Genomic DNA, 11683 nt, shown 5'->3' with positions numbered 1-11683 from the left:
GGTGCTCCTGCCCAGCCCGCCGCTCCTGGTGCTCCTGCCGAGTCTGCTGCTCCTGGTGCTCCCGCTGAGTCTGCTGCTCCTGGTGCTCCTGCCCAGCCCGCCGCTCCTGGTGCTCCTGCCGAGTCTGCTGCTCCTGCCGCTCCTGCCGAGTCTGCTGCCCCAGGTGCTCCTGCCCAGCCCGCCGCTCCTGGTGCTCCTGCCGAGTCTGCTGCTCCTGCTGCTCCTGCCGCCCCTGCTGAGTCTGCTGCCCCAGGTGCTCCTGCCCAGCCCGCTGCTCCTGCCGCTCCTGGAGCCCCTGCTGAATCCGCCGCCCCGGGTGCTCCTGCCCAGCCTGCCGCTCCTGCCGAGTCTGCTGCTCCTGGTGCTCCCGCTCAGCCTAGCGGCCCTCTCATCAAGACTACCGCTCCAGCGGCGCAGCCTAGCGCCCCTGCCGCCCAGACCAGTGCCCCCGCAGTCCACCCAGTCGGCCCGGGTGCTAACTCTACCGCCCCTGCTGTGACTCCCAAGCCCTCTCCAAGCTCAGGCTTCCCCAAGTTCATCAACTCAACCATCCCTAAGACCCACACTTCTAGCCAAATCAGTGGTGGGAACTTCGTCGGCGGCGGCGAATCTCCCGCTAAGCCGACCTCGACTGGCTTCGCTCCTACCAGCCCCGGCTCCAAGCTCATTGTCCCCGGCCTCACGGCTGTCGGGGGTCTCGTCATTGGGCTGATGCTCATGGCGTAAACAGCAAAATTTTCAAAAGCAGAAGCCTCATCGCCACCTCCGTCGCACTCAACAGTGTGCCTCTTTATTTATCTTGATGCTAATTAATTTGAAAGATGCTCGCTTCGAAATGGAAGTGAAACCATGACACACGAAGGATGACAATGCGTGAGAAATGCCGATGGGGTGGCTCTATTTTATATTATTTTTTATACTAGACATGTAATATCTTCTACTTTTACTGTCAGAGCAGGGGGCGTTTAGGGCTAGGCGTTCAAACTAGTTATTCAATCTCATAATCAATGGACTTAATACTGCAAAACGAAATCGCATCTAATAATCCATCATAAGAGAGCCTTCGCTCGACCCCTCAAACCCCCCTATATATATATATATATATATATGTACATACCACGACCACCACCACATAGGCCAAAAAAAAAAAAGAAGACCAAATCCTACTCCTCCCTACCCCAAGAATAAAAAAAAGGCAACAACTCCCCAATCCCAACAACCCTCGGCCTCCCCTCCTTATCCTTAACAATCACCTTAATCCCAGGCCACAAGTCAAACAAAACCTGCCGACACCGCCCACACGGACTTAATATACCCCGATCGTTGTCCCCCACAGCCACAATATGCGTGAGATTCTCGACTCCAGCGGCGGCAGCAGTCCCCAAGACGACGAGTTCGGCGCACGGCCCGCCGGTGAAGTGGTAGACGTTTACGGCGGAGAAGATCTGGCCGGTGGAGGTTAGGACGGAGCTGGAGACGCTGTGCATGTCGGAGGTTTTGATGCTGGTTATTGTTTTGGTGGCTGCTGCTAGGAGGGTGGTTTCTTCGGGGGTTAGGGTTGTGGTAGTAGACATTGTTTCTGGGCAGGTGGTTGGTTTTGGGGATAGGATTTTTTCTTCCCTTTTTTCTTCCCTTTTTTCTTTTACTTTTTTTTTCCCCCAAAATATGGAATGATTAGAGAATACAATCGACGATTGTCTGCTTTGGGGATATGGGGAGTTTTATCGATACTTATAGTTGGAGGTATGATCAGGTGTAGGATATGCTTCGCTCTTCCCCGACACCTTAATTGGGTATAGGGCTGTCGGGTAATACGACTTTGCCTAGGTTGAAAGGGTGACTTTATTGAGAATATCATTGGAGAAGAAGTATATTGATAGGGTAAAAGATTACTACTTTTCTTTTTCTTTTTTTTTTTTTTTTTTTTTGAATGTGTTCGTCCTTGAAAGTAAATGGATTTTTGGTGAGAGGTAGTCTTGTACATATTAATATATGTACATACGCTTAAGCCCATGTCGAAGTGACTGCTGCTATATATATAGTGTTAACCGGTCTGACATATATATTCATCAGCACACAAAAAAGGGATGAGGAAGAAAAATCTAGAAATAACAATAGACAAACGTCACAAGCCCTTCATAAATCATAACCATCACCTCTCAACTACTTCCAGCACTCCACCTCCCCACCGCCGCGAAGTACCGCAACCCGCATAGTAGCCAAAAGATTCCTCGCAGGGCGAGAATGGTCATAGACACCCCCATTGAATGGCGGCGTAGCATCTTTCCCCAGCATACCCCTAATAGCAGACTCGCCCCACGGATGTTCCTCTATGAAACCCTGCACGTCATGCACGACACCCTCAATAACGACAAGCACCTCCCCCTTACCCACTCTCTCCCGGTACTCAGTCCAGTCCATAACAGGAAGCTCCTCCAACGGCGTCCCCCATTCCAGACGCCGCTTCTCCTCATCAAGCCGCTTGAACCTCTGCTGAACCCTCGCCTTAGCAATCTCATTATACCGAAATCTCTTCAAATCGCCCGCCAACCCCACAAGCCCACACACCCAAATAAACCACTTCGTCACATCAACCTGATGCCACTCGATCCCATTCCGATAATCCGACGGAAACTCATGATGGAAGTTATGAAACCCCTCCCCGAGTGTAATCAGCGCAGTGAGCAGATGGTCCCGCGGCGTGTGCCGATCATCATACGGCTGATGGCCCAGGTAATGCGCGAGGGAATTAACGCAGAACGTCGCCTGATTGACGAAGAAGGCTCGCAGGACGCCCGCGTAGAGGAACCCGCCTGCCCAGTCGTTCCACCCTACTCCGGCAACCAGGCAAGGGAGTAGCCAGCCCATGCCGAAGCCGGCGAGGAAGTAGTACTTGTGTTGCCAGACGACGACAGGGTCGTGGTCGATGTCTGCGAGGCTGACCCGGGCTCGTGTTTTCCTTTCGTTGGGCGGCTGGCGGAGGAGGACCCATAGGATGTGCGCGTGGAAGAAGCCCTTCTTTACGGTGTAGGGATCTAGGTCGGTGTCTGTGTAGCGGTGGTGGAGGCGGTGTTCGCGGACCCAGAAGCGGATTGAGCCTTGGAGGCTGCCGGCGCCGAAGGCTGCAAGGAGCCATTTTAGGGGCGTTGAGGCGGAGTAGGATCGGTGGGCCCAGAGGCGGTGGTATCCTGTGGTGTTTTGTTAGGCCCTTTAGGGCAGAGAAGAAAAGAAAGACTGCATGTTGGAGAGCGGAAGGTGATTTTACCGGCAGTAATAGAACCCAGGGAAAGTAAGTAGTAAAGTAGAGACAAGATGAGAGTCTTCAAGACCAAAGGTACCCAAAGTGACTGAATAAAGGCCCACAGAGGAATGAACACCAACATGGAGAAGTTGAACCTTCGAATGCGTTGATACCACCGTTGGTGGTCTGTAAGACTGCCAGTCATGATTGTGAGTGAACTTTTGACATGGTTTGTCACCACAGTCTCGAACAGTAGACGGGCTCATGCTTTATAGAAAATAAAAAAAAAAAAATTGACCCTCAAATTACCATGAAGGAAATATTACGCAAGTCTGAAGCGTCATAGTTCACCTGTCTTCTACCCGAAGTAAGGGATGCGGATCACGTTCGTCGGTTGGAATGAAAGTGACCATGTCGCATGCATGAAACTCGATATGTCCTTTCTCTACTTCCGCATGCACTACTAGCATCTACTAAGCCGTCACACCTCATTAAAACGGAGTCCGTTGGATGACGTTGGCCCCGGTACCTGTACAGTGGCCATATGATCTTGTAAGTCTACTCTTATGACCTGGTTGATTTGACAAGCTTGCAATTCCTGACATTTTGGGGGCTATAGGCCTTCTGGGAGTTCACATGTATGCAGTCAATTTTTGATTAGTCTATATAGGGTTGAAAACAGTATCTGATGCAGATTACAGTAGGTTTATGCAGAGGAGTGTTTGGTGCGAAACATGGAATAAAACGGAGCAACAGCACCTATAACTAGACAGGCCACATATACCCAGCCTATGACTTCGAAACCCAGTTCGTCCACTGACAAGAACAACCCCCACTACCACCGTCAATACCACCGGAAACTGACTCACTCAACGCAGAATCGGATATATTAAAGATTCCAGGTGCCGGGCTGACCAACTTGCCACCGAACCCGCGGTCTTCAATCTGTAACTTCTTTTCAGTCGAGTTGATATGCTGATCTGATTCCATGCCATAGCAGTACACCATCTTCTTCTCTGCCACCCCTCCATGTCGGTCGATGGTGATGGTTACAGGGTACGGGAAGGAGCCGGGACGGACGAAGTCAGTAGCAGAGCTTGAGCTGATTGGATTAGAAATTCCCGTGTGTGTTGGCGTTGGCGTTGCGGCAGATGAGCTATTACTGAGGAGAGTCTTTCCCGGGCGGGTCCATATCTGGACAAGGAAGCGTGTTTGAGCCCAGGTACACCTGACTCGGGCGTGTGCCTTGCTCGGACCACCGTTGGCATCACTTGCAGAATCATCCTTCTTAGCACCATTGAGCGGAGCAGTTGATTCAAGGAAAATAGGCCGGTCGAAGTAGGTATAGAAGCCATAGTGCTCGCTGTCCCGCCCGCGGTCGTAGAGTAGCACAGGTTGTGACTCGGGAAGAGGATAGAGCGTCGCGGCTGCAGCAGTGCCATCGGAGTCCAGATCTGGCGAGGGAATGAGCGATTCAATATTGGGAAAGGGATCGTCTGATCTCCGTGTCAATTTGGGGGTGGACATCTGGAGGGGTGAGAGTATTGTCATGTAGAAGGGTGTCTCTTCGCCCGCGTAGGGAACTTGATTCTTATCCGTAGTGTTCCCCAAGAATGTTTGGTCTTTCATGTCTGGTGGGGACGGCGACGGTCTGAACAGATTGTCAGATCTTTTAGTAGCTTTTGCTTTGCTAAACTTCGACGCAACAGTTGCGTTATACGAATACGTCCCGTTACGAAATCGGATCTCGACTCGAAAGTTAGGCTGATTAGCAGCATAGGGCTTGTTTGCCGACTGCTGTTCATTAGGCAAGGCGCAACTCCAGAGAGTAGAAGGCGTGATACAGCCTGAGTTTTGCACTTGTGGCTCGGGCCCAGCAATCGTTGCAATGCCTGTCGGCATAGGTGGATAACCAGTGAGGTTTAGCCATTGCGACTGGACCGGAGTCTCGTCCCCCTTTCTGGTGAGCATTATAGAGAGGACAAGAGCGACCACGACGATGATAATGAAGAATGAAGCAATAGCCGCATACCATCGACGTCTCAATCGACCTTCACGGCCAGGTCTCCCGAAACATCCCTTGTTACTGAAACAACCTCTACCGCGCCATAGCCCACCAGCCTTTTTACCAATCGCATCCTCCTTCTCGAGTCTCCTTCGTTGAGACTCTATTCTATCCCTTTCTGTAGCTGGATGCGTCGTCGCTTCCCGTGTAATCGGGAGAGGATCCATGCGGGGCGGTAATGTGGCTGGGGTATTGCGACGAGACACATATGCAGGCGCCGGGCTAGAGTGCATATCAGATAGAGGGATAGAGCCCGTCTTTTCCGTCATCCGTTGCAAGCCAGGGGATATAGGGCCAGGGGATTGCGGTTGTGCTTGTGGTTGGATCTCATGCTTTTGCGCTCCTTGGCTCGTAGGAATCACTACGTATTGAGGAACAACTCGTTCCGTGATAGAGACGGGGGCAGAAGATAGCCCAGGGGCGGACTGGAGGTATATATTATTGACTGGCGGCGGGACAGTACTTGTTGGCTGTGCCGGCTGAACAAAAGGCTTGCGGCTCTGCTTCTCAGGTTGGTTGCCTGTTGAATGCCCAGGCTCCTCCTCTTCCATAATAGCCTCCTTGGGACCCGGCTTGGAAGACTCTCCCTTGGGGGGTTCTATCCTGTCTTTTTGGGAGCTATTGTCTTCCTTTGGACTCTCCGCAGGAGTATCTGGCCGTTTATCAACAACAGTTTGTGGAGTCCAAGAACAAGTCGCAGCCGGAATATCTGTAGATTTTGAATGTCGTGATCCTTCATTGACACCCTTCGGCGCATCATCTACGTCAATGAGTAGACCCTTTGCACCTGAATCACTGTCTCTTGTGGTATCCGTATTGATGGTCGGTATTTTGTCTCTAGGGGTTAGTGAACAGACATGGTTGATGCATTCGAAGTAAGGTCTCCCGCTGAACAGTTCATGTGCACATGCTTGATAATACTCGGCAGCAGCGCCCTGAACTGCCCGACCGGGGAACACAAACGATGATCTGTTCTGGCCGTCCTGATATTCGACTTGGAAGTCGACTGCCTTATCATCAGCGAAAGGGTTATTTTGTGAAGGATGCCAATCGGCTATACCTCGATTGGCTACCGTGTTTTCAGGGGTATCGGGGGAAAAGTAGGACACCTCCTTCTCCCACCACTCGTCGCTTGATCCTGTCAGTTGAGTAGAAATGCTGGGTACAGGGGGCCGAGGGGCATCGATTAGTGTCTTTCGACTAGTGATTGTGTTTGTACGATCTAACAAGGGCGAAAGAAGGTATGTCCACCATCCTTGAGACAGATGTCTATTCATTTCCGTATTAACACTCAATCGACTCATCCTGTCAAAACCGCTCAAGCGATCGAAAGCTCTTTTAACGCTTTCACTGGAGTATGACCTTGAACGCAGTCCCGCCCGCAGTCGGACATCTTCCTCGAAGCCCGTACCTGTGGAGTACGAACGGCATTTCCTCGATGCCAGAGACTGCCTCTTGAGCGTTTCTTGGTCCATGAATTCACTTTTAGACCCCACATGCTCTGATGGAATGGCAGGTACTGGCGGGATATCTAACTCGCTCTTCTCCAGACGTGGCGTGGGTTGGGAGTAAATGCTGGATGTGGCTCGAGGAGGATTGCAAACTTGACTAAAGCCTGCCCAGAAATCATCCTCCTTTGCTGGAGTGACAACTATTGAGGGTGTGAGTGGCGTCCGCTGACTATCTGCAACGTCAAGCTCTTTGGAATATCTTTTCCTCCGTTCATCGCGTGGCATACTGAAACCAATCATGATCGGTCTGTCAGAAGGAGATAACTCATCCTTGCCTCTCCTCTTTGGTGAGCCCCCAGTCTTCCAATCGAACAAGGGCGATCGCCTTCTAACCGAGCCGAAAGATTCATCGGCGAGTTGTGGAGATTCTCGACTTGTTCCCTTCTTCAAGATCCTCTTAACCTTCCGCGCAGACCTTTCTTCCGCCCTTTCTTTCGACAGGACCTTAAGATCATTCAGATCTACGAACCCCGTGTCTAGTTTAATCTGGGGTGTCGGAGCCTTTAGCGAAAAGTCGGTAACCAGATTTAATCCCACCGGTTTCTCAAGTGTCTTCTTGTCCGCTGGCAGCGGATCATCTGCACTCTCTGCAGCCTTTTGCACAAAGTAGAAACTATTAGCCTCACGCACCGGCTCCTTGTCTTCCTGCCGCTGTTCGTATTCAACCTTGCGAGCAAAAGGGTTTTGGCTAGACATTTTCGCTGTTAGGTAGTCGAAGTGATTCCTTCCTATATCTCGCTCGTCTGGTGAAGAGGATATTGGGGTAGGAACTTCCTCTGTTATCGGGGACGACAAAGGGAAAGTAGGGACTGTGGGTATCCGCAGCTCAGCTTGCGGTTTCTGCCGCCTCCAGCCCATCTTCCCTGCGTTTTGATAATGAAGACCGACTTATGGAATATATCTGTTAGACTCGAAGTGTTGGCAGGGCCGTGGGGCATACCTAAGACAGAGGAGGGAGATCAAGCATAGGCATAAGGACGTGGGATCAGTTCTAGGAGTGTGTTCAAGCCTGGAATTTAAAACAATAGACAGAGGAACACATTAACAATGTAGTGTCACCTCCAATAAAGCATTGAAAAAGACAGAATCGGAATGTCCGCGAATGGGAACAAAGACAACGATGGTACCTCAGAGTGACAACACTGGCTCAGACGATATAATCATCACTATAGAACTTGACAAGATAGGCAGGAAGAGTATCGGCGTTAAAATTGTAGCCAGGATTCGTGAAGCAAAATAGAATTGACGGGCTTAGGGGGGGGGGGGGAGGAGGAGAGAGGTATAATCATAACACAAGCTTGCGAAGAAGTACTCGGGTGAGAGCAAGTGAAGTGGGAAGACATTCACAGAAGAAGTACCTTCTTTACTCAGGTCCATTGTTATTACGTCCAGAAGCTCATGCATCAGCGCTCAGGGTATCCATCCATTCTATTGGGCACTGCTTCAACTCTGCCGTTCTGCAGAATCCTAAATTTCCGGGTTCCATGGTCCCATGCGGGAGCTGCTGCAGCGGCAGAGATCTGAGCTGCCTTCATTGGATGAGAAGATATGATGACCCCTGCATAGGAGGGCAGCTTTGATCAAACATTGGCTCAGGGGGGAGCGCAGGGAGTGTCTGTAGCCGCCATGATGGAGTCGTGGGTACGGGCGCCTATTCAAGACACTTGAAGAAGTGGTTGTGAAGCTCTCGGGCGCCAATCAGCGTCGTCGGACCTTCCATGACAAAAATAGGCCTGACATTTCTGGCCCCAACCCTACTCACCTATTCATGTATCTATCTATCTGTAAGTCATATCGCGATGGAGAAAAGGAAAGAGTAGGTTTTGGTCAATGTTTGATTTATAAATATTAATTCAACATCGATCCCAATAATCGTGTCAGGACGCTTCATCAACATAATAATCACTTAGACCATGGGGATATCAAATGAGTTACCATACACACACACACTCCTATTCCAAGCTTGATTGCGCTTTTTCCTTTTGGTACACACGCACTATAACCGCACCCACAGTGTCACCGGTGAAGACAACATAATGAACATACACTTCCCATATCCAGTTCCCGATCCCAGACATCCTTTTGTGTCCAATGCGAAAGGAGAGAGAAAAAAGAAAGAAATAGATGAACCATGATGCAAGTTTATCAAAGAAAATGGTGATGAAAAAGTCGCCCACTTATAGGCCGGGTTCGATAAGACACAGTAGTGCCTGCCACTGAAAGAAATTAGGAAAAGGCATGGTGATGGGGAGACGGAGAATGTTCGCGCTCGACAAAAAAGAGGATAAAAAAGAAGAAAGAAAACCGCCCGAGTCAGATCTACAAGTGAGCCAAAGAAGAAAAGAAAAGACGTTTCCGCGTTTAGGGGCACGAGAGTCTGGATGGAGCAGACTCAAGACCGACATACTCGTAGCAAGACAATGTCATAAATCGCGTAGAGAAAATTTCCCTTGCTGAACTATCGTCGTTCGTCGGTGTACTGCACGCCTTGCATTGGCGCGACAGACCCATTCATCAAAGGAGGCAAAGTCCGTGGCTGCTCCTGTGACATGCCAGCACCCGGAGCATACCCAGTAAACATGGAGCCATGTGATTGCCCATTGACCTGCGGCGTGGCCATCGGATGATGCTCAAACATTGACTGCGGTCGAGATTGCCCATTAGTTTGTTGCTGCTGCTGCTGATTAAGCTGAGCCCGCATTTCGTCCACCTCGTTCCGGAGGATATCATTTTCTCGGCGAGCAGTACTGAGCATCTTCTCCAATTGTCCAATGTATTCAATTGCTACCAAAAAAAAAGCGTCAGTATGGCACAATAAAGTAGTATATAGCCGGCGCAAATGCATCATTACCTCGGGTAAGAGTCTCCCATTTACTCGACTTATTGTTCTGGCTTTGCGGAAGACGCATCCGCAGAGCCTCGAAGCAGTCCTTCATCTCACTGCGGCGTTTCCGCTCCGCCAGTTTATGCGTCACCCTCAACTCGGGTGTTCTGCTGTATGGGGTGCTACCGCTGTGCAAGTCGGCCTCTCCAATAAGCCCACGAACCTGCTTGTGTTGCAGCGAATGATGGTGGACATTTTGAGGGAGTTCTAGGCAACGGTCAGTATGGAATCTCTACAGACCCGTAAACGTGGCCGGGGATCACCAATTGACATACCGTGCTGACCACGAGGCAAACGAGTATCCGAGTAGATGCTGCTTGAAAAAGACTCTGCGGTGCTTCCTTTTCTAGAAAACTGTACGTTCGACTTTTCGGCCGTAGAAGAGATCGAATTCGACCGTGCAACGTCCGGATCTGGGAATGCGTATGCAAGACCGGCTGTGGGTGCCTCCGCATTATAAATCTCTGAGCGAGGGTTTGACGAGATTGCGGGTGCAGTGCGGCCAGCCGCAAACCCACGATGTTCGCTGGCCCGTGGGCCCAGAGGGGAAAGAGGCTGTCCCCCAGAATAGCGGGGACCCCGGTAAGTATTGGCCATATTCACATCCATAGATATCCCGCGCTCCCGTTGTAATCCTGAGACGATCGATGTCTGTGAGGCGTTGGTGCTGTGGTAAGGGGACGCCGGATTGATGGCAAGAGAGCTTATTCCCTGGTTCATCCGACTATCGATACTGCTCCGTCGTGATTCCGGAGGTTCTGCAATGCTGCCTCGCTGCGACGGTGCGTCATAGTTCTGATTGATGGAAGGAAGCGCTGGATTGGGTTGGGCCGAGCCAAAGTTAGGGGACGGCTGCGCGCCCGAGGAAGAGGGTGTATTGGTATTGGAGTGGTCGGTAGGGTAAGGAGATCGATCGGATACCGTGGACACTCGATTAGGGGAGGGTTGAGAGGATGTAAGGAATGAGAGAGAGGGGTAGTTGCCGGTCCCGTTTGTCGCCGTAGAGTAGGTTGAAGATCCTAAAAGACGCCATGTCAGCGCTTATAAACCAACCGAAATACTGCGAAAGCTTTACTTGTACTCTGAGGCATCGACCAGTTCCCTGAATCGCGCTCAATCGTGTTCAATGACGCATTGCCGGGCGACTTCTCCGCTGGAGGAGCAGCGGTGCTGGTCATACTCGCTGTCAGAGTCGATATCGATGGAAGGGTCTGCGAAGAAGGGACTGTAGGGGTTTGGGCTCCGGTTGTGGCAGGCTCCCACGGCCGATGTGTAAGTGTGGCTTCCATGGTCGATTATTCACAGGTTGTGCCAATGCGAGAAAGAGAAAGTAAAAGTGTTCGAACGAGCGTCCCGGTACTGATTGTACAATAAACCACTCCGCGCGCACTTATCTCATGTTCCACAAACAGGCAGTTGGACGAGTCGAATTGTCAGACCAATCTTCAAATGATAGATTCTCCGTTGTCACAAAAATGATCCCAAGTGCCGTATAACTGGTACTTCTTCCAGGTTCCCGCAGGAAGAGATTTGCTGTCGCAGAAAGGTCCGTTGAGCGTACTCAAGGCTGCTTCACTATTTCTGACCACCCCACAGATATTCACTACAATCGGAAATCCGGTTTAAGGACCCCCCAAAAAGACACTCTCCGCTGGTGTCTTTGCGTGACTCGGCAATGCGACACGAAGAATATCCGTCGGCCAGGACCAGTCAGACGTCGACCCACAAAACACAATATCCACCACACAGAGAATATTTCCGCCTGGTAAAATGTAGATTTGATATTCGAGATCCGGAGGATATAAGAAGAGGGAGGTTCAAGAAGTAGGTTGGTGAAAAGCAAGTCCGCAGGCGGGCAGTAGAGGACGAAGGACGTCGGGGGGAGTGGAAATAAGGAATGACCGAAACCGAGTGTATTATCGAAACACCGGGTGGAAAGTTTGGGTCGGGGGGGTTTTGCCCAAAAAAAAAAAAAAAAAAAA

At 50.7% G+C, this 11683-nt stretch overlaps 4 protein-coding genes across 4 annotated transcripts; 1 reads left to right on the top strand and 3 right to left on the bottom strand.

Moving 5' to 3' along the window:
- Positions 1 to 15: 15 nt before the first annotated feature.
- On the top strand, positions 16 to 726 carry BDW43DRAFT_317441 (uncharacterized protein; the record flags this gene model as incomplete). The annotated part of the gene is made up of 1 exon (XM_032048540.1): positions 16 to 726. A coding segment is annotated over one exon (711 nt), but the record flags the coding sequence as incomplete, so codon positions are not given.
- Positions 727 to 1090: 364 nt separating this feature from the next.
- BDW43DRAFT_295699 (cytidine deaminase family protein) lies at positions 1091 to 1717 on the bottom strand. Its single transcript, XM_032044091.1, has one exon. The coding sequence runs from the start codon at positions 1572 to 1574 to the stop codon at positions 1164 to 1166; it is 411 nt and encodes a 136-aa protein (XP_031893649.1). The 5' UTR covers positions 1575 to 1717; the 3' UTR covers positions 1091 to 1163.
- Positions 1718 to 2163: 446 nt separating this feature from the next.
- On the bottom strand, positions 2164 to 7513 carry BDW43DRAFT_317439 (uncharacterized protein; the record flags this gene model as incomplete). The annotated part of the gene is made up of 2 exons (XM_032048539.1): positions 2164 to 3188; positions 4111 to 7513. 2 exons carry the CDS (start codon positions 7511 to 7513, stop codon positions 2164 to 2166), a joined length of 4428 nt encoding a protein of 1475 aa, XP_031893648.1.
- A 1129-nt stretch (positions 7514 to 8642) lies between these two features.
- On the bottom strand, positions 8643 to 11670 carry BDW43DRAFT_295690 (putative HLH transcription factor (Hpa3)). The gene is made up of 4 exons (XM_032044090.1): positions 10777 to 11670; positions 9977 to 10720; positions 9669 to 9908; positions 8643 to 9601 (listed from the first exon to the last, which is right to left on the bottom strand). The coding sequence occupies exons 1-4, from the start codon at positions 10988 to 10990 to the stop codon at positions 9276 to 9278; spliced, it is 1524 nt and encodes a 507-aa protein (XP_031893647.1). The 5' UTR covers positions 10991 to 11670; the 3' UTR covers positions 8643 to 9275.
- Positions 11671 to 11683: the final 13 nt, after the last annotated feature.

Source organism: Aspergillus alliaceus, assembly GCF_009176365.1.
Source record: "Aspergillus alliaceus strain CBS 536.65 unplaced genomic scaffold BDW43scaffold_144, whole genome shotgun sequence".
Taxonomy (NCBI): Eukaryota; Fungi; Ascomycota; class Eurotiomycetes; order Eurotiales; family Aspergillaceae; genus Aspergillus; species Aspergillus alliaceus.
The sequence above is the reverse complement of the archived record's forward strand: the minus strand, read 5'-3'. Positions and strand labels throughout refer to the sequence as shown.

Excerpts from the sequence above, each read along its gene's own strand:
- BDW43DRAFT_295699 (XM_032044091.1), bottom strand. The coding sequence starts at position 1,574 with ATGTCTACTACCACAACCCTAACCCCCGAAGAAACCACCCTCCTAGCA.
- BDW43DRAFT_295690 (XM_032044090.1), bottom strand. The coding sequence starts at position 10,990 with ATGGAAGCCACACTTACACATCGGCCGTGGGAGCCTGCCACAACCGGA. Across the intron at positions 10,721-10,776 it reads GTCGATGCCTCAGAGTACAA|GATCTTCAACCTACTCTACG; the intron begins GTAAAGCTTTCG and ends GGCGTCTTTTAG. Across the intron at positions 9,909-9,976 it reads TTTGCCTCGTGGTCAGCACG|AACTCCCTCAAAATGTCCAC; the intron begins GTATGTCAATTG and ends ACCGTTGCCTAG.